The 22,316-nt window shown below is 42.2% G+C and overlaps 2 protein-coding genes across 2 annotated transcripts in view; both read left to right on the top strand.

Annotated features, from left to right (window-relative positions):
- The window catches only part of LANCL3 (LanC like 3), a 32,813-nt gene extending 27,970 nt beyond the window's left edge, over nucleotides 1-4,843 (top strand). The window contains exons 4-5 of the mRNA XM_027887231.1: nucleotides 1,288-1,495; nucleotides 2,567-4,843. Coding sequence (XP_027743032.1) covers nucleotides 1,288-1,495; nucleotides 2,567-2,726 — 368 coding nt within the window. The 3' untranslated portion in view covers nucleotides 2,727-4,843. The remainder of the gene's footprint in view (nucleotides 1-1,287; nucleotides 1,496-2,566) is intronic.
- Nucleotides 4,844-11,697: 6,854 nt separating this feature from the next.
- Nucleotides 11,698-22,316, top strand: part of XK (X-linked Kx blood group) — a 20,921-nt gene continuing 10,302 nt past the window's right edge. Inside the window, exons 1-2 of the mRNA XM_027887103.1 lie at nucleotides 11,698-11,949; nucleotides 20,657-20,919. Coding sequence (XP_027742904.1) covers nucleotides 11,705-11,949; nucleotides 20,657-20,919 — 508 coding nt within the window. The 5' untranslated portion in view covers nucleotides 11,698-11,704. The remainder of the gene's footprint in view (nucleotides 11,950-20,656; nucleotides 20,920-22,316) is intronic.

Below are 22,316 nucleotides of genomic sequence, written 5' to 3'. Positions count from 1 at the left end.
TTGCTTTTTCACATTAGGTGATTCCATATAGAAGATAATCTCAGGTTACAGGGTTTGATCTTTTGATGAGATGCAGACGAACTATTTAGACTCCTTCTTCCAGTTCAGAGCGTTTTATTTGTTGCTGAAGCAGCTGGAACAATAGGTATATTTTGCCTTGAAAGCGTAGGTGATCACAGCTGAAAGAGTTCTGGTGATCCTGAACTGTGTATTTTCTGCTTTTGCTCCCATTCGTGACAAGACCTCAAAGACTGGTACAGCTGAGTCAAAAGACAGCATGTGGCTGGAAAGAAAAATGGTATATGAAAGAACACAGATACAGACACATCTGTGAGTTTGGGGAAGGACTTGAGAATACCTTTTTTTTTTCCCCATCTGAATCAAAGTTTAAGCTGCACTTGTCACATGGATAATGCATACATTTGACTGAAATATTTTCATGTGAAGTACAGTTTGTACTAGCAAGAGGCATTTTTTTCTGAAAGTAATGCATGTAAAACTGCTTTTCAGGAAAAAAAAAAAAAACCTCAATCTTTAGTTTTGGGTTCATGAGGTAAGACTGATGTCTGTAAGCAATTTTGGCAAGTAATGCTGGATATTGAAACTGCTGCTTTACCTCCAGGCAGAATTTTATTGCTAACGAGTGATATTGGCTTGGTAGCAATGGCACTCTAGTGAAGTGGAGTAAAAGCAGCTTTTGCCTACCAAACTTTATTATGTTTAATTTATTTAAATCTCCTCTAAAAAATAAGCCAAATAGCTTTTTTTTTTTTTTTTTTTTAATACGCATAGCTGTATATAACTAGGATAAAGCAGTATGGGCCCTACTGGGGAAAAAAAAAAGAGTTTCTTTTTCTCATTTAGTAAAAAAAATTGTCTGTTGCCAGTGTAAGAAATAATCTTGCCCATCCTTGTGTTTCTATCAGTGTAAGTAGGTGAGGTGAATGGGGATTTGGCACCAGTAGAAAACAGTGCTAAGAGTTTACTCTTTTAAAGGCAAAAATGTGACTGCTGGTTTTAGTTTATAAAAGTCTGGGAACGTGAGAGAAAACCCTGAAATTCAATGATTTATTGAAAATATTGTCACGGGGAATGGAGCAGTACGTCTTGCCAGATGGTTTTTTATCACAGCAGATACTCCCCCCTCCACATTTAGCAGAGGTGACGCTGACACGTGCAGAGCGTGACGCTGCCGTTTTTTAGTGTATTAATCTTTATTTTCTTAAGTGTTCTATGAAACCCTTGGCATCCTTACTAGGAAGGATAATCTCACTGCTCTTTTCCTAGGCATTGCATACCTGTTTGCCAAGGCTTACCTGGTTTCCAAGAAGCCTCAATATCTGGACACTTGTATCCGCTGTGGAGAGCTGACTTGGCAGAAAGGCCTGTTGAAGAAGGGCCCTGGAATATGCCACGGAGTGGCTGGTAGTGCTTATGTGTTCCTGCTGCTATACAGGCTCACTGGAAACTCAAAATACATATACAGGGCACAAAGGTTAGCATTCCTGTCTTCTGGATTTAGGGTAATGCTGGAAGGTTTTGGTAGCATTTGTAAAGCAGCTCAGTCTGTGATCAGTGAGTTGCAATGAGCTGTGGGGCAGGTGCACTCTGCAGGAGCTCTGCAGTCCCGCTTCCAGGTTGCCTGTGGTGGGAGAACTATCAGGTTCTCCCAGGCTGCCTCCTTCCCTCCCTCCCTGCCTGAGACCCTGTGCTCTTTCAGAGGGAACTGGGGTGGATGTGGAGGAATGGCATGCAACCAGGTCTCATCCTTGGCTCATAAATCAGCCAAGTTCTGTACCTGAGCCCAGGAGCAGAGCAAAACATGATCTGTTACATTTTTTTCAGAGCATTTAATGCTATTTCTTTCTACTAGAAGCTGGAAAATAAGTATAGGACATGATTTGCTGTTATTTTACAGTTTTTCAGTTTATCCTTCCCACCTTTAGCCAGTTTGACGTTGTGCTGTTCAGTTTAGCCAGTGGTAATTCCATTTTCTACAGATGCAAGCATATATGGTCCAGCGAAAATTCTGTCACAGTGCTGCAATTATCTTTAATTATATATCTGTAATTTACTGCATATGTTTAAAAACATAGAATTCAATGTTTGCTATTGTCTTCCCCACAGCATAGGACAATGAGGGAAAGTGGGATAATAATTAGGGTGATTTATTTTCAGCTATTTTCTTTGAAGTGAGAACCTTTTATTTGTGTAGTTACTTCAGCCTCACAGAATTTGCAGCATCAGTGCGAAACCTTACTTGCATCGTAAAGGTTATTGAAAAGTATTTGTTTAATGATATGTCTTACAGAAATCAGAAAAGGTTTACAGGTCTTAAACAAGCAAAATGCACAGATTGCAAAGATTTGTCTTTTCAAAATCTAATGAACTTCACTTCCTTGTGGAAGTTGGATAGTGTAAAAGTTGCAGATAAGGTTAAATAGTGATCATTCTATTTTTTTTTTAATTGCTGAATGTTATTAACTGATGTTTTCAAACAACAGGTAAGTAGACAGAGTGGGATATCAAATAATAACAAGCTCTTTTTTTTTTTTTTCTCTCATAGATTTGCAGAGTTCTTATTTACAGAAGAATTCAAGGCTGGTTCCCGGGCACTAGAGAGTGTCTATAGTCTGTATGAAGGTTTTTCAGGAACTGTGTGTTTCCTGACTGACTTGCTGCAACCCAACCAAGCCGAGTTTCCTCTCTTCAGTGTCTTTGTCTAAAGACTGACACCCCCCAGGGCCACATCCCAGTGGCGATGGGGGAGGGCACCTGCAGTTTCACCTTTTTGTCAAGACAGGCTATTTCCAAAACGAGCCAGTGGTACCACTAATGCTAGCCTTAATGTAGCTGGGAGAAGGATGAGAAAGAAAACACACTGGGGCTTTGGGAGGGAAGTGTGTGGTCACTAAAAATGGTCAGTGAAAAAAAAAAAAGGGGGGGGGGGAACTGATTGAATCTGATAGGGTAGATATTTAGCTGTAATAAGAAGCATAATCTAATCATTCAAGTGAGAGAGAAAGGGGCATTATCTTACTTTTAATTTGGCGGTAGTACAGGAGAAAAAAAAAATAAAAAAGCAAGCTAGGATTGCAGGGACATGCAAAGAAGAAACAGGGATGCATTCAGTAGGTTTTAAAAGGAGTCCTGCAAAGACAATTCATGAAGCAATGCACTTACTGGGAAAGGTGTTGTAGACATTTCACTACACTGCACAAAGGGATTTTTTTACCTAAGACACATCTGCTAGTTTTAGTAACGTGTATTAGGAATACCTTTATCTTGGAGCTCTTGCCTCTTCATGTGCATATAATAGTTCTGTAGATAGCTGTGTGTTCAGGCTGCAGTTTCACAGTTCATTTCAGCAAGTGGGGTCTCATGTGTGTAAATGAGCACTGAATTTGACTCTGCGTTTCAGAGCTCAGTCTGTGGCAAGGAGCTGGTCTCCTCACTGAATTACTGTGACCCTGTCACTTGTCAGTATTTTCCCTGTCACTGGGAAGGTGGGTGAAGCTGTGGAGAAGATTTGGTTAAAAAAGTTCTGTAGCAAAGATAACAGCAGGCAGATGCTTTCTTCATGATTCAGCATTGCTAGATAAGTATTGTTCAGTGACACAAAAGCTTCCTTTAAAAATTACTTATAGCAGCATTTTTGAACAGTAACATACATGATTCGAACACAGAAAAATCTCTTTTCCTTGATGAATTCTTCACTATAAACCCTGGAAACTGAAAGCAAACCTTGGATGACATACTGATCTTAAGAAAAACCTGGTAACAAAAACTAAAATTGCTTCCTTTCCTAGTAAACAAAATAGCGTATATGCCCAAATGATTTTTAGCTATAGAAATAAATGGGTTGCTCAATACTAGTTGCACTAGCACTTAAGGTTGCAATTATATGCTGTTTTATATGTATTATAGATATGACATGGTACTTGAAAGCTAAAGAAACCATTGACATAGATTTGTACTAAAAACATAAAAACAATATCTGTAGTTGAAATATATTTAATATTTATTCATTTATTTTTATTTACATGGGAATAATGTAACACAATTACCTGTAAAGACAAATTGGGAAGACCAGTATGTCAGAAACTGAAGTTGTAGAAAAAAAGCTGATGTACATGCACTGCCAAACAATGCAGTCTCTCTTCCTGCATTCTCAGCTGGAGGAAGTTACAATTTCTTTATTTTTAATGCCTAATGGATTAAAGTTCCCATTTCATTTCAGTGGGCTTTGATCAGGCTATAAGTTGGAGCAGGGTCTTGAAATCCCTCCACATTTTAATATAATAATCCCACTCCTGCTCTTGCCATTGTAATTTTAATGAGATGGCTTGCATGACTATGAGCTGCAGATAAGGATTTCTCTTATTTAGTGTTGCCCTGCGCAGCTCTAATTAATTACTTAATCATAAAAATAACCATATTTCATTAGTGAATAAAGCAATGCAGTTCTATATCAGTTTGTCAAGAATTTAAGTATCTTTTAGCAAATGGAAATGTTACAACTCAATATACGTTTGCTATGTGGGTTAAAAGGCCTTTTAAGAAAGCCATAAATGTCACTGAGTTGGTTACTCTGAGCACTGTGTGTGCACATAGAAGGATGAATTCCACTGGGAGGTGTATACACGTGAGGCTGAATGAAAAAGTCAGTGGAGATGTGTGTAAGCTCTGCCCAGCAACGTTGAAATGCTCCTGTTAGATCAGAGCTAAGTTGTGGGTAGTCAAGATCCCATCTCCATTAGGATGTTTATGTAGTTGCTTCCTGCAATGCATGTGGCTCATATATTTCATAACTGGAATCTTTTTAAACAAATGTTTTGGAAGGGCAGAAGTTGGCCTATCCACTTTTTCAATGTGATCAATAACTTTTCAGTCTCAATTTTTACTGTAGGGTAATGTCACTCAGCTCAAGTGAGTAACAACATTTGTGCCACAGCATTTAAATAGCCACTGTAACTGTGTTCTATCTTACTCTAAGCCAGAGAAATAGGTTTTGCTGTGATCTAGACTGAAACTTTTGCAATCCTTCATTTATTGCTAACTCTTTTATTCAGAGATACAAACATAAACCAAAAGCATTTAGTGTTCTGATAACTACACCCTAAAAAACTCCTAAAAACCCCCTAAACAACTCCAAACTTAAGCCTTAATGGAATCTACACATATCAGAATACTAATCATGACCTTTTGATTTTGTCCCCAATGCCTACTTTTTAATTATCAGTGGGCCACAACATTTAATTGTTTCCAGTTAGTTATTTCTCAGGAGATGCTTGAGAATGAAAACCATTGCCAAAACCTCAATAAATCTAGAGCATGATAAATCATTAACTTGTATTCTGACCAAGTTACAAGTGATGATACCATAACACATACCACATGTTAAAATTTACGATAATAGCAGTAGGTAAAATCACACTGTTTTATTATACTTTACTTGCAATGGTCAAGTTTGCATTTATCTTTAAATATGATTCTTCATAGATGGCAGGAAATGAACATTAAGAACTCAGTGTCAGTTTTTTAGTGGTTTTTCCCCTGTGTCCCTTTGTAGAATTAATTCTTTCCAAGTTATGTTCAGAGGAGACTCATCTGCTCTGTGTTGTGTTCAACAGCACCCTCAAAACAGATCTTTCTCCACAGCTGTTCTCCGTATATAAAGGCGTGTGTTTGGCTTCATTTGATACTAATCTGGTGAGAAAGAAAATAGTTACTTGAGTAAGAGTTAGTCCATTCAAAAATAAAACAAACAAACAAACAACACAAAACTGCCCAGTTTTTGAAATCTAGGTCCCAAACATCTCTCTGCAGGTTATACGAGTTAGTCACTGACTTCAGCAAGGGCAGCAAACAAATATCCAACCACATGGTTTACATCTGGTAAAAATTTTGGAACATGATTATTCATCTCTTTCATCAGACATGGCAGTTTGAGCTCATTCTTAGAGCTTTGTGGCTTTTCTTACCTGACCTGGCTGGGTTAAGGTGGCTACTAGATGTGCAGGGTCACAGCTTCTGAACACAGTGTAAATACACCCTAGGGCTCTTCAGAAAATCCCAGTCATTAAACTAGCAGGGTTTTTTTCATCTTTTCCCTCCTTTTTATTGCCTATCTTGATTTTATTTTTGGTACTATATATGCTGTTACATACATGCTGTTGCAACCTTTATTTGTTGCTTTTAAGACAAAGACAGGAAAGTAACCTGAGCGGAGCTGTCAGCACTTTTGGGTGTAATAAAAAATAAGGTTCTCTGTGCTCCCTTTTTCCTGCTTGGAGAAAACGATCATGCAACCTTTGCTAGACGTTCTCCATGGGATGCTGTCCCCTTCTGCTCCTGACTTGGACCCCAGTAGACTGAAAATGTGTATTCCTGAACAGATTCTGCCATGGTGCTGTGACAAAGGACTGTGTTACCAGAAACTCGAGAGGCCTCTTGAAAAGTGCAAAACACAAGTAACTACGTCACGTTTGCACATTAATTTCTTGACTGTGTTTAGTTTCTAAAGTAGGCAATAGGAATTTAAGTGATATAATAGTATTTCTGAATATGGTGTTAAAGCAAAGAGGATGCATTGTGTGGGTAGTGGTGCTTATTTGTGATGTGCCTGTGTTTGTGTGGTGCTGTTTGTGAGTAAAGCTGTAGATTACACTTCAGTTTAAGGAGCTGTATGCTGTTCATGACTTTTGGTCTGTCACCCATAGATTACTGTCAGGGAATAATTTTGAGGGAAGCTAGATCTGCAATGTCCAGATTTGTTGATTTCAGGATTCATAGAACCAGATGCAATAAGTTTTATCAACCATAAAGTTCTAACAAATATATATTCATTTTTACCTGCTACTCACAACTTCTCATCGTAACAACACGTTCGTTTTGTGCCACTGCTTTGAATGCTTTCAGTATCTGCTTTGTTTGCATCATTGGTGCCTTTGGTTTCCCTGCCTTTCTTTCCCAACCTACAAATGAATAACTAGAGAAGGCTGGAGAAGCAGCCCAGGTCTTTTGTTCTTGAAAATAAGATTGATTAATTTTGCTTAAGCAGGGTGTTCCACTAACTTGCCTTATATTATTTCATGCTTCCAGGTGGTCTCTTCTCGCTGGCTCTGCCATTTCTCAACTGCTAAGGAAAGTCATTACGCTGTGTAACAACTGTCACTGATGTTTTACATCATTAAATAAAACAGAGACTTCCTTGGGAGCATTGTCACTTCTCTAGTAGCTCAATTCTATTATGACAATCAAACCCAAGTGAAATGGTTTAACATTCCAAAATACACTGTTAATTAGTTCTGGGAAATATACATAAAAAAATGCAAGTAAAGTGGTCACCCTTGTTGCTACTCTGTCAGATTAATGCCATTTTGATGTTGTGACACTGATTATATATGGACATGTAAACAATATGAGAATACTGAATTTTTTAAAATACTGTGGAAAAAACTGAGATGTAGGTACTGATGTATTCAGCAGCATACAGGGGCAATATGTGCAAATGGAAACTTTGATAAGCAATCAGCTTTTTGTACTTACATAGTTATCTGCATATACAGTTACAGCATCTGCCAACATATTGCATGTTTTATGCCAACAGTGACCTATTTTAGTGTGTGCATGCGTTTTGAGAATGTACTCTTTTTCTTTGGATCTCTGAGGTCTGCCAAGTAAATCTCAGGTGCAGAAATCTTCTCCTGCATACCTTGAATATTCACTGGCATGAGTGCATATTCTGATCTGTAGGAAGATTAGTATATCAGGAATAAGAATTGCCCTAGAGATTTTTTTGAAGAGTAATCTTGAAGTGTAGAACTACACTGATGAACAGTTGCTGGCCAGCAGCTCAGCCTGGACATTTCAGTTTATGTAATTATGTCCTGGAAAAAGTAGTAAGCCGCAGAAAGCTAAATTGAAAAGAAATAAAAAATGACCAAAAATCACACTTCTAGGGGAACAACAGACTTCAAAGCCATAATCCAAAACCACTCAGGGCCCACACAAAACAATACAGCAATTTAGGGATGTGAATAGGCATTTTCCTAGAGAATAGCACAGTGTGCTTCATTGCACAGGTCGTGGTACAGCGTTCACTGTGCAGGTTTCAGCTGCCTTGAACAGCACTTCATTGCCATTATAGCAAAGTCATTATGTGCTGAAAAAAGTTTGCTGTGAGGGAGTTGCCTGTAGCTGAACCTACAGCCTGCTGAAACAGAAGTGATGTACACTATTGATGCTGAGGCAGTTTAAAAAAAATGTGTTCAAGAAGCCAACAAGCACCAACTTTTCAACCTGCCTTTGAATTACTAAACCTCCTGACTAATTTGTATTGTCACGTTGGTCCTGTACCCTCTATATTTAAAATTCTATTTCATGCTCTCAAAAAAAGAAAATCAGTTTTTAAATGGCAATCTGCTTGAAAATATGTAAGGCCATATTTATTGTTGATACTTAGAAGGTTTTATTTTGGAAAGTCCCTTGACTTTGTTCATTGCATGAGTCAACAAGAAGGTGGAGGCATTTAGGTCAAGTACAGCAATACTAACTAGAACGGCAGAAAAATAAATAAAAACTCATTTTGCCAAATGGTATGATGATATTTGAATAAAAGGTACTTTATAGTGCAGTGATGTTCAGCAACAGCACTGCATGAGTATACGTGCATAGTCCAGAGAAAATGTTATATAGAAGTCCTGAAGTCAATTATATTCTATAGGGAATGGAAAACTGATCCTAGTCAAACATATATTTCTTCTTCAGATAGAAGAGGAAGGCTGTCTGACCAGAAATTAAACTCTGCTTCTGTCTTCATTACCATGACCACACATGAGAGAAGAAAATATTTCCTCTAACAATAGTCTGATTTTGCCACTGGTTCAGCCTCCTGCACTCATTTTAAGGGCCTGATATGCCACCTGCTGATGTCAGTGGTGGACCTCCACTTGATTCCAGGCGTGCAAGGTGGGTCCTTCCACATGTGTGAAACAGGGGCAAAACTATTATTCTGGACCCCAAGCCTACAAACTTTCCTTTACACATGAGTCCCATGGAATTAGTAAGGCTTGTTTGTATAGTATGAGGAAAGCACAGATGTTTGCATATGCAGGGCCCTATTTGATAGCAGTTTTATACACGTTTTCTCTCAATATCTCTGCAATATACATGAATGCCAATACCAGTGAAAATTACAGGGAACTTAAATGGCATTATTTCATGTCTAATTTGTGTTGGTGACACTTGATTATTCAGTATATTCCAGCGTGTGATATTCTTTCCTTGAGTACGTGCCACACCCTAGATTGGTTTCTCAGTGTTACAGCCATTCACAGCCATGATGTGGTACAGGCCCGTAGAATCAAGACTGATTTGATTCTTTAGATATGCACCTTATTGTTTAAAAGCAGGACCCCTGCCCTGCTTTTCCAATATTTTAAACACTGTGATCTTTCAGAATGTGTTTATTGTATTAGTTTTGTATTGTAGATTATGATAGAAACTAGATTTTATAGCTTTTTAAAAGCAGTGATAATGTTAAGCTTCCTAGTGGCAGAACAATCTCTGTGTATATCCATATTATGAATATTAAAGCTGTGATTATATTTTGCCTTAAATAAAAGTCCAACCTTGAACAGTATGATTTTGTGTTGGATTGATTATTTCTGTACTTGTATTTCATAATGCTGGCAACCTTTCTTTCCAGAAGAGTCTTGGCTCAGGGCTCCAAAAGCTTTTCAGTGGTACTTTGTAAAATAAATCATCTTAGAATTAGATAAATCATCCAGACTGCACATAGTGCTTAGGTAAAACTACCTCATGATAGTTTCCCATGAGACAAGACAAGTTGCATTTAGCCTGTGGATTAAAGTTTCTCACTTAGGTGTTTATTTTCAGCCTGCTTACATTTCAGTTTTCATGGCCTCTTCTTTTTCCAGAAAGACCCCTCCACTCTCAGTAAAGGACACAGAGCATGAGATTCACCTAGGCCTGCCCGGAACAAGGTTTCCATCTTTGCTGTCATGAGCTTGAATTCAGCTGGAGCTGAGCAATGGAACTCCAGATTTTCCAGAGCAGCAGTTCAAGAAATGGCATTTTTAAAATTCTGGTGACAATCTAAATTGCATTAAAGAATAGTAGCGGACATGCAGAAGTAGCTATTAGCTTTATCCCATTAATAGGCTAATAGCTCCATATCCTGCCTTCCTGTTGTGCTCCTGGTAGGTCCCAGATGTCTTTTGTTAATCTCCATGTGCCAAGTCTGCAATTGCCTAGGAACAGGCAAGGAGAAACAAGATCTATCAGGGCGGGCATCAGAGCCAGCTGAGCATGAACCAAGTACCTGCACCGAGAGGAGGAAATAGCAGTGATTGCAGCCCGCTCCTGAGCAGGATAGAGGCACCATCTGCCAACCTGACTTAGTACTTCAGGAGTTGTGTTTCTTGCCAGGTGCTCAGATTCAGGATCTGAGAGAAGGAGAGACTGAAAAGACTCATCTTTCCCTCAGGCTGTTGCCTTGTGCTGCTCATCCATGCAGGCATCAGTGACGCAGCCAGGGTGACATTTCCTGAAGGACTGCAGAGCTCTGGTGGGCAAGGGAGGACGGATCCTGCTGGTGAAGGGGAAAGGCTCAGGGACAGTGGGCAAGTGCTATGGGCCGGTGTTAACAGCAGGTGCTTGGTGTTCTGTGACCTTAGGAACCTTTGCGGGAAAAGGGCTGGGAAGCAAGAGTGAGATCCAGCTGGCAAAGTGCTAAAAGGGCACCTCTACCAGTGCCTCACTGAGGGGTCTCTGAGTTGGGCACATCAGAGAAGGCTCCACAGCACTCACACCTCCCTCTCTGCCTTTTGTTTCTTAGGCTTTTTGTTGTTGTTGTGTTTGTTTATTTGTTTAAATTTTTTATCAGCTGTCTCTCAGCCTTCATTGGTGCACAGGGTTATTTTTTTCCAGGTACAGGACTTTGCCCTTGCCTCCTCCTTTCAGGATATCTATTCTATCACCCTCTATAAGTCCCTGAAAGGAGGTTGTAGCCAGCTGGGGGGCGGCCTCTTCTCCCCGGGCAGCCAGCAATAGGATGAGAGGACATAGTCTTAAACTGCACCAGGGGAGGTTTAGGATGGACATAAGCAGGAATTTCTTCACAGAAAGCGTGTTTAGACATCAGAATGGGCTTCCCAGGGAGGTGGTGGAATCACTGTCCCTGGAGATACTTAAGGACGTGTCAATGCCACGTTGACAAGGTGGTGTTCGGTCATACCTCGGACCCGATTACCTCAGAGGTCTTTTCCAACCTAACTGATCCTGTGAGTCTGCGATCCCTCCAGCCTGACCAAGCGCCCTGGGGAGCACCCGCTCCCCCCCTCCCCGCCCCGACCGATACCCCTCGGTTCAGTGCTGTATCTTGGGGCTGATGGAGCCGTGATGAGGGAGTGCTTCACACCAAGGAGGCGCGATGAGGGGCTGCTCCCCACGCACCGGCGGGGAGAGAACCTTCCCCCCTTTAGGAGCGCGGGCCGAGCCCCGGCAGTGCCGGGCGCTGCAGCTGCAGTGGCCCCGGCGGCGGAGGCCGCGGGCCGGCGCTGAGGGCGGCGGTGAGGGCGGCGGGGGCTCCCCCTGGCGGGCTCGGTGCAGCACCGCACCCGCCGCACCGCGCCTCAGCTGGGCGGGCCGGGCGGGCCGGGCTGGGGCGGCGGCGGCGATGAAATTCCCGGGCTCCGTCCTCATCTCCCTCGTCCTCTTCTTGTCCGAGACGACGGCCGCGCTGTGCCTGAGCGCGGCGTACCGCGCTGCGGGGGACCCCATGTGGCACTGGCTGACGCTGCTCTGCGCCCTCCTGCCCTGCGTGCTGGTGCAGCTCAGCCTGGTCTTCATCCACCGCGACGTGACCCGCGACCGCCCGCTGGTGCTGCTGCTGCACCTGCTGCAGCTCGGGCCTCTCGTCAGGTCGGTGAGTCCGTCCCGCCCCTCGGCGGGGCCGGGGCCGAGCGCGGGGGGCGCCCGGAGCCCCCCGGCCTTTGTGCGGAGCGGGCGCGGCCGCTGCTGCCGCTCTGCACCGGCGGGTCCCGCCTTGGAACGGCGTCCTTCGGGAGTGCCCTCAGGATCTGAGCCCCGGGGTGAAGGGGCTCAGCCCTGCCGGGCCCGCGGGGAACCGGGAGAGCCCCATTCCGCGCCCCGGTGCTGCGCTGGTTCGGCATCGCCGTGGCTCCCTGCAGAGGGCTGTGTCTGCTCGCTGCCGGCTCCTCCGTGGCGCTTTGCTCGCAGGTGACTTCCAGGAGGCACAGGGAAGGTTCGCTCGGTTGGGAAATTAGGACCAAGATAGTGATGCTCTGGCCAGTCTCTTCTTCCCAAATGTGTGCTTCTTGCCCCAAATTGCGTTGGAGATTTCTTTTTTTTTCCAACTTCAGTTTAACTTCTCACTGAAAATGCCCTTAGGGGGAGAAAAAAAAAATCCCAGATAGATGAAAAGTTACGGTGGTGGCACAACTCCCAAGACAAAATGTTTGCTGGGGGCATTCATTTTAAATTTACATTCATATCTTTTATTTAGAAAGAAGGGTGATTAAATGCAGTGCATCTGTAGAAGAGGCTGGGAGAAGCATCAGCAACTTTTTGAAATTCCTGGACAGTGTGGGAAAGGAAGATTTGTTGACACTAAGAAGGGTGAAGAGTTTGGATGTTACAAAATGTCTTACACATCAAAAACATTGACTTCTATAACCACGACTGGATTTCATTAATATTTTTGTTTTGTTAAGATTTTAAAGATATTTAAGTTATGGCTAAACAGTTAGTTCTTAAAGAGCTCTGATTTCTAAAAGCTGAGAACAAAGTACTTCTACATTCTTTGGAAAACAAGAGAGGAACCAAAGAGAAAGAAACTATCAAAATAAAAATTGTGTTGGTGACTTTTGTCATTCTAAATCAATTTCTTGAGGTCAGACAAAGCAAAAATGTCATGTCAAGCTGGAAGATGTGAATAAACAAATAAAGGATGTAAACAACCAAAAAAAAGTGGAAGATTTTCCTTCTAATTATCTGAAAGAAACAGACTTCCTCTTTGACCTTAACCACCAGACATGACTTGACTTTCTCTTTCTTTCTCAATATCAAGTTTATCTGTTTACAACACAAGTCTCACGTTGTGCAGAGCACACTTTCTGCTCCATTGGCGAGCTCCCAGCCACAGTCACTGCTGTAAAACTAGTGGGCATATGGAAGCCTTCTCCTCTCTTCAAGTGTGTTGCCAACTCGGCAATTCTGCCTTTCTCAAAGATTAACAAACCTGGCATTTCCAGAAGGTTTGAAGGTCTTCTGGAGGTGTTGCAGCATACCTGTGCCACAGTCCCTGTGGCCTCATTTGGGCATTACAAAGTGATGTATGTTGACTTCTCTCTAAACCCAGTGTAACTGGATTATAATAACTAATACAAAGAGGGTAGTGCATTCATGCTACCTGAGAAACTTATTTCCTGCTAAAGGCTGGAAGTACTCTACAAAACAAAAACTTCATAGAAAACGACCTCTCTCTAGTTTTTGGGAATCGTATCTATTTGTAGGATGCAGCACATCCAACAAAAAGTGTGGGAAGACCAAGGGATCGGTCTGAGGCAGATAGTAAAGGAGTTTGCTTTGGGGGATTTTTTCATTCCTACAAGTAAACATTGCTGTATCTGTGAGAAGAGGAAACTGATTGCTTCCCATCAGTTGTAGCTCTGCCCTGTATAAGTTTGAGGGTTTTCAGCACATGAAATACCTCACAGTTCCCCGTTTTGCACAGGAGGCTTTCTATCCTGTGTAGACTGCCACGCACGCAAGTGGTGGCTAGAAGGCAAAATACTTTTTGGCTGTATTATCACTGCACTGTGGCTTTAACTTTTGTAAGCTGAAAAGGAACGTCGTCCTTGAAAGCATTTTTTTCCATCCTGGTAAGCAAAGCTCTGCTCCTTTACACTGGAGAATCCTGCTGTTCTTAGTCATCTGCTTCCCCGGTGTGAAGCCTCACTCCGTCCTCCCTATTCAGTCTCTTGTATCTCACAGGCACAGCCCAGGGTTGTTTAGGGAGGGCTGGGCCAAGGACACAGACAGTAGAGCCCCCTCAGGCTCTGTCTGCTTTTGGCATCAGAGTGAAATGTTTAAGAACCTTCAGGCTGTGTGAGATGACACGCTGCAAAGGAGGGCTGGCTGCTTTGGCTGGCTTTAAAAAGCTAACACCCACCTTTTAACCATCAGTCTTTGGTTTGTTATGATACAGGGTAGTCAGAATTTCTCTGTTCAAACTCAAATACTGCTGCTTACCAACAGCACATGTATGTTGTGGGAGGTTTTCTTTATCATCTTAAAATCTAGACATTTTTCTCCCCTTCTTTTTTCCTTAAAAAAAAAAAGAAAGAAAAAAAAACAAAACAAACAAAAAAAAACCCCAAAACACCCTTTAAATTTGGGGGAATGGTTTGGAAATATCTTGGCAGGGAAGGAGGGTATTGAACTTTGCAAGAGAAATGATCCAGCCTATTTTGAATCATCTGTGTGATGGGGAGAAAGTACATTCTCTCATAGAACCTTCTTGCATACCACCACCTTCCCCAAACACCCACACTCCACCTGTTTGGGAGGTGCTTGCTGTCCTGCTGCCACCACTGGAAGCACTAAAATTAGGTAGCATCCCTCTTCCTGGAGAGGATTTTTGCTGTACCGTTACGTTAATGTACCTTTTTTTTTTTTTTTTTTTTTTTTTTTTTTTTTTTTTTTAATTTCTTCTCACACTCCCTAGGAGTTTCTCTACAAATTTGGGGCAATTTGTACAGCAAAATTCCTATTTCCCTGTGATCCTCAGGACGCAGACATGCCAGAGACTGTGCAGAGACTTGGCTGGAACAAAGTGATTGCAGGTTTCTGGGCATCATGGGGGATTCCTGCAGCATTTCAGGGCAGTACCATTCCTTATCACTGCACTAATTTGTCTGGATGCTTAGGAGATATATTTGGATACTTTTTTTTTTTTAAAAAAGGAGATTCTTTTACCACATAAAGTAAATTATAACAGAAAAAATACTTAAAATAGTAGCCAGTGTTTAATATACTGTAGAGGTTTAATATACTTTTCTTTAGGGAAGGTTATGATGAGATTTTTGGTCCATTATTGGCTGCTCCTGTACCAAGGACCGTCTCTTTGTTCTCTGTTCATTTGGATGGCACCTCTGTCACCAAGATCATCTTGAGATTTTAGGTGCTGCTACAATTCCAATAAATAATAACTGGATGTATTTTTACCAGTGTACTGCACCACATGTAAGGATTTGTTCAAAGTGCAAATAACTCTTCATGTAATCAGAGAATTGTTTAGGTTGGAAAAGACCTCTAAATCATCAAGTCCAGCTAATAACCCAGCACCACTGTGTTCACTACTAAACCACGTCCCTAAGTGCCACATTGACATGCCTTTTCGAACATTTCTAATCATGATGATTCCACCACTTCCCTGAGCAGCTTATTCCAGTGCTCGACCACCCTTTGAGTGAAAAGACTTTTACTAATATCTAACCTGAATCTCCCCTGGCATAATTTGAGGCCATTTCCTCTTGTCCTGTCGCTTGTTATCTTGGGAGGAGAGACCGACCCTTGCCTGGCTGCAGCCTCCTTTTGGGTAGTTGGAGAGAGGAAGAAGGTCCCACCAAGCCTCCTTTTCTCCTTTCCATTCATGAAGGGTACCAGAGGACCCCCTGTTAACTTCCTTGCCCTTTTCTATTTTGCAAGCAACAAACAGATCAGGAGCTGAAGTGCCAATTTCCAACAAACTGGCTTGGACAGTCACACTCCAGAGGTGTTGCTGGTGTTGTACCTTAAGTCTGCTAGATGCAGTGGTTCCCTACCACCTGATTTACTGAAGTGGCATACTCAGAAGAGACTGGTGGGAACTTGGCAGTGCTTCCTTCTGGTACCAACTTTGTGGAGAGGAAAGCTGAAGCGACTGCAGGTGTCTTTGAAACCGCTCTCCCTGGTGCTCTGTTAGTGGAATGTGAGCCCACGGGCTGTTCCTTGGGAAGAGATTCAATCAGGGAAGGGCTCTGTCTGCAGAAGGATGAACTTCTCTTGCAAAAAACATCACAATCAGATATAACAGGTCCCTATGTAGAACACTAATGACTGTTTTCCTTGGGTTGTAATGGGACAAGGATGTAAACAATAGAATATTTTTTTAATAGGATCAGGCTTTGTTTCTCAAGGCATAAGGAGAAACAATTACATGCCTGTTATCTTGTAGACAACACAGCAGATGCAGGAGGAAGTTTGCATCAAACTGCCAGAGGAGCTGGTGTTGTGGCCAAAGTTTGATTCTGTGAGCTGCAGGAAGTAAAAAAAAAAAAAAAACAAAAACAAAACAAAACAAAACAAAAAACCTCACACACAAAAAAACCCCAAACAAACAGAAAAAAAACAAACAAAAAAACCACCCCCCCAAAAAATAAGAAAAACTCCAAGAAAACCACCTATAGACTGAAGTTTTTGGAGTCATTCATGTTTTGGATATCTAATTTTGCAGTTTGAAATCTAATAAGCTCTACTGGTTCAGTCTCATTGTGCAGAAGCATTGTCTCCCATCGGTAGTCTACTTTCCTTCCTTGTAGTACTTCCACTGGCAGACCTTATCATAGGAGATCCTGCTAGCTCTAAACTTTATAACTGTTGATGTATCATCTTCCTCTTTTTCGGATGGGAAGAATATACCTAGATTGTCTTCAGGCTACTTTTTTTCCTTTATTCCTGAGAAGCTGTGTTAGGTGTCCATGATGGGATGAACAGAAAGTCAGTGCAGGTGGAACGTAGAACAGTGAGTGAGGAACAAATCTTTGCCTGATGTAGGTGAATAAGTCTGCAGGACTGATAAGTCTTTTGCTTGCTTTTCTAAAGAGAAGGGATTACTGAAAATCGAGTCATTAGAGAAATCTGTATGTTTGCAGTGAGCTTGTGTGGATAAGTCTTAAATAGCTGTTTATTCTGGGAGCACTTGGCTGTGGAAAGTTCCCAGTTTTCATTGCCTGCTCCCTCTTCACACCACCATTAATTTGGTCTGTATTTAAATCCCACGCATCCATAATTAAAATAGGGAATGAGGTGCTCACTCTCGGCAATATTATAGGGATGGGATTATTCCTCCTACTTACCGTGTAGAAGGCAAATGTTTGCTGCTGAATCACTTCTTGTGGGCACCATCAGGATCCTTGAAAAAGTATGGCTCTTCTCTCTGCCAAGATGGGGAGAAAGCAGCACCATCCTTTTCTTACCTTTTAACTTTCACTGTACAAAATAGATCTGACTTTTTTCCTTCAGAGCAAATTTAGTTCCTTTGGAGCCCATACTGCAGCTGTCATTGCTTTACATGCAGTGAAAACAATCAGCTGCTCTCCTTCTTCTCTTGGCGCCAAGTGAGGAGCTGTTGAAGGGGCCCTAAATGTCACTGCATTGCAGGAAGTGGCTTGTGCAGAAGTTGGGATCTCCCACTCCTGTTCCTCTGGAGCAGAGCAGTGACGAGCAACCAGGGCTGTCACACTGCAGCAGTTTGTAAGTGTGGAGGAGAGTTATCATGAAGCAGGTGCCATCTTGTACTGTGTCTTAGTTGTGCTTCATACTAAAAAAGAACAAGCCAGTTCATTTAAAGACAAGATGCCCAACCCTTCAGCGTGTATTTTGTAGGCATAATCTGGCACAGGTGCATGATCTGAATTGATTCTGCATCGTAGTTCTGGATCCTTCTCATCTGGGTGGTCCTTCAGGTGCCTGTTCCCCTCTTAATTCTCTATTCTTTAAAACTTTTAGATTGGTGCTCTTTATTTCTAGTGTGTCAGCTGCCAGTCTCTCCTGTTTGAAGCAATTGCTTGGGCAGTGGCACCAGTCAGAGTCCTGACTGCATTTGTTATTTGCCCCAGAGGGCTTGACCTCCAGAAACACTTTTACATGGGATAGTCAGGGCCTGGGAGAAAATGGGCATAATTATTGGTGTAATCTGAATGCTTGCACATACCATTTTTATTGCTCTACTGTACTGGTAAAAGTCCCCTTTTAAAAGCTCTAAGGTTGCTTATTTCACATTGTGTTTGCTTTACTCTGCTGATACAAAATTTCCCATCACAAACAATATACTTTTACTTAATACCCAGCCAATAAATACGAATCAAATGCTTGCCCCAAAATCCAGCATTTTGTTGATTATCATGTTTGCTATAGTCAGTTGTCTTATAAATCTTATCATTTATTTTATTGGATTATTGTGTATTTTTTTGGATGGGGCCCTAAACTATATCTACTTCTAATCATGAACAGCAAGAGTTCAGAAGCTGATGCTGAGATCCCATTTTCCATAATAGCTTCAGACTTGCCCTCAGCTCAGGGTGAATACATGGCTGTGAATACTAAGCAGGACAAAAATGTTCTGGTATCTTTCTTTAGGAATAAAATCAATTCGTTGGCTTCAGAATCTATGTGGGCTTCATAAGTGCTTTATTAATTTTTCACACTTTATTTTTGGCTGTGTGGATTCCTTCACGTAGAACAAGGCTGGCAGGGAGTGAAAAGATTAATGAGGGGAAAACAGAAAGTCATCTCTATGAATGGAGCCTCCAGAGCACCAGGAACTTCCATTAGTGATGATAGCTGAAGCCTTGTGAATCAAGAATAGTACTACACACTCCTAAAATTGCTCTTGAGACAGTTTCAGCATTAGCAGTTGAAACTTGCTAATGGTCCAGTTAGGAGAGAAAATGAAGTACAGTTTATTAAAATAAAAATCAGTATGCTTATAATTGAATTTTTGTAAGTGCTGCTTTACAGCTTTCTCTTAAAAGGCTGTGATAGGCTCCAAGTTGGCAAGTGGTTTAAAAAGTCAAGAAGGAAATGGGAGTTCAATAAAGACTCAGACAAGCATAGCTCTGTGCTGTTTAGTTGTGAGACACTTTTAAATGGACAATAAGCCTTATTTGTAGGTAACAAAAACTGATTGGCCATCTGACCTGGAGGGGACTCGGAGATGCCGCATTCCAGCAAGTATTAACTGCAGAGGTGGAGGAGGTGAACCCCAGCAGGCACTATGGAAGGAAAGAAGACCGGTCATTCCCCACCAGCAGATGATGCCTGTGCAAAAAGATGCCATGCGTGCTGGGCTGTGGGAGGGAGTGTGACCAGAGCTGGTGCCACAGGTCACCTTGGCACTGGGGGGTTTCTACCCCCAAAGCTTCCCTTGGCTGTAATCCAGCCCTCACCAGGGCTGCTGCTCACACTGCAGCTGGGTTTGGGCTTTTTGGGGGAGGGGGTACTTTTCAGCTTATGGATTCCTCCACAGCAAGCCCTCTGTTTTTAGGACCCTAAGCAATGGGGCAGAAATAAAGTTTTTCTTTCCTCTCCCTTCGCTCTCAGATTATGATTTCACCTGTATCTCTGTCATTCCTTGCTTGTCATTAGTTCTCAGATAATGGCTGTTCCCATTTTTTTTTGGGTTCTGCTTGATGCCCAAGCCTGCCCTTAACACCTTCATATCTGAGTAGTTCTCTTGGAATAGTTTTTCTAAAGTTTTATCCAATTAAAAAACATTCATTGAAGGCAGTTTCAGAAACTGTCCTTTCCTTGCAGAAATCTGTCTGAGGCTAATGCTCAAAGAGCCAGATTGTCCTTGTTGCTACAGCATTAACTGCAGATAACTCTTTCTGTTTCCTCCCAAATGTGTGGGTTATTCTCTGTGCACAGGTAGAGGCAGAAAATAGTACAATAATATGTAATTTATGAGTAGAAGCGTGTGTGCTAGCACCACTTTGTTTCTTAGAAGTCAGTCTGCAGTTGGACTATATAAACAAGAGGGTTTGGCTTCCACTGTGTTTAAAGTGTGAAGAGCTACAGCAACAGGAAACACTGCATCTTCTTATTTAAATGTTTTTGCAAGATTAATGTTTCTTCAACAGTGCAATAAACATAAGCAAACATAAGGACTAAAGCTCCTATTTTTGTGTCTTTTTAAAAAATGCTGATTTCCAGAGTTGTGAGGCTCAAAAACTGCTCCTTCTCACTGTTCTGGCATGTTACTGGTGTTTTGAACCATTGCTGGGTAAAGCAAGAATGAGAGTCAAACAGTTTGAGGTGTGCACACCTGCTTGTACCCTGAGCTTCTCTCTTCAGATACCTTGTTTAAGGCAAAGGTATGGAAAGTGTGTTTGTTGCCATGTCCCACAGATGTATGGACAACAAGAAGGGGAAGACATGAGGATCTGAAGAAACACCTAGGGCTTGGGCCCTGGGTTGGCCTATAAACATTGTGGTTTAAGGACTTTAATGGAGCAGAGGACAGCAGAGAGCAAAGGCAGCTCATAGGAAACAACTAAACCTCCTCCCATGTCTGAGTACTGCAAGCAGCCCAAGTAGCACTGACAGGTTCTTGCTCTCTAGTCACATGTAGTTCGTGTTTCAAAGAGGGAAATCTGTCCTATTCCAAATTTACCAGGATGAAAAAACATACAGGCTTTGCTTTATGAACAAATGGCTTAGGACTTAGTATGTGATTGCTTAAAATACTAAGGATTGGCAAGACCTATGCTTTTCTTTTGGTTTTTTTTTTGTTTGTTTGTTTGTTTTTTTCCCCCTGTCACTCTATTTACTCCTTTGCTTGTAGGTGTATGGAAGCCTTTTACATTTACTACCACGCTGGCAGGATTGAAGACCCCTATGTCAGCATCACGAAGAAGTGGCAGGTGCCCAAGGGTGGATGCTCGGAGGAAATCGAGAAGGAGGTGGGGCAGGCTGAGCTCAAGCTGCGCACGCACAGGTCTGCCTTCAGCAGGGCCTCCGTGATCCAGGCGTTCCTCGGCTCCGCGCCACAGCTCACCCTCCAGCTCTACATCTGCATCATGCGGCAGGAGATCACGGCTGCCAGAAGTAGGTAGAGACGCTGTTGTCACCTTCTCTGGTGTTTTGGAGGGAGGGAGAGGAGGTCAGCAGTCAGGTGTAGTGTCCTGGATGAGAACCAAATGCGCTGCAGTGCATTTTGTCTTCCTGACAGATTCTGATGGTGATGTTGCTTCCAAGTTTGTATCATGTTTTAGACTCTGACACTTTCTGTGCAATACTTGGGTTGCTATAAAAAAACCAATTTGATGAGGTGGCCATTATGGCATGACTGGGAGGCAGCTGGAAGAACTGAACTGTCTTTTTGTAGAGGGAAAAAAAATACTGCCTCTATTCTATTTTGGTTTTTGAGCAAACTTCCTGCAAAATTCCTTTGGGTACACCACAGAGCATGTTTTGCCATGCTGAATTAAGGAATGTGTACTTTCAGGAATGGAGTTTTAAATATGGACTGAGGACGTGAGGACAAGTCTTTATTTGTGCCACATTCTGATTTTGGAATCAAAAGGCAGGATTCAATAAGCTGGTGTGCAGCTGTGGCCATCTCATCTCTTGACCTAAGCTGTTAAGCCTTCACCCAGCAGTGTTGCATGGACTTAGGAGGACACATCTCTCTTACTGTGGGACTCTGCATCTTGCTCCATGATGAGCTCTTGATTTGCTGGCTCGCTGCAAAATAAAGAACCTTCTCTGGCTGATCATGGAGCTTTTCAGTGTAAGAAGGGACTTTGACACCTATGTAAATTTGGAGGTGTGTTTCCACTGAAATACAAAATGTTGTATTTCTGAGGCCATGAGTGACCAGGGATCTTTACCAGCATCACAGGCAGGGAGGCTGGGGCTAGGGTGACAGGTATTATTATTACAGTAATATAGTAGTAAGTAATACTACAATAATAAAGTATTAAGGGAGTGGAGGAGAGAGGGAGAAGAATAAAACCTAAGAAAGGCACCTGATGAACATTACAATTGCTCACTACCCACTGACCAATGCCCAGCAGCAATCAGACCCTCCCAGCCAACTCCTGCCAGTTGATATACCGGGCATGGTGCTCTATGGTGTCGAAGATCCCTTTGGCTAGTTTGGATCAGATGTGCTGGCTGTGCTTCTTCACAGCTTCTTCATAGAATCATAGAATCATAGAATAGATTGGGTTGGAAAAGACCTCCAAGATCATCAAGTCCAACCCCTGATCCAACTCCAATTACTATATCATGGCACTAAGGGCCACATCCAATCTCTGCTTAAAAACCTCCAGGGATGGTGAATCCACCACCTCTCTGGGTAGGCTGTTCCAATGCTTGATTGGATGTGGCCCTTAGTGCCATGATATAGTAATTGGAGTTGGATCAGGGGTTGGACTTGATGATCTTGGAGGTCTTTTCCAACCCAATCTATTCTATGATTCTATGATTCTATGAAGAAG

This window comes from Empidonax traillii, unplaced genomic scaffold, assembly GCF_003031625.1.
Source record: "Empidonax traillii isolate 1590-97213 ecotype Southwest subspecies unplaced genomic scaffold, ASM303162v1 scaffold1:size7828297, whole genome shotgun sequence".
Classification (NCBI taxonomy): Eukaryota; Metazoa; Chordata; class Aves; order Passeriformes; family Tyrannidae; genus Empidonax; species Empidonax traillii.
This window is presented reverse-complemented; position numbering and strand designations above follow the sequence as displayed.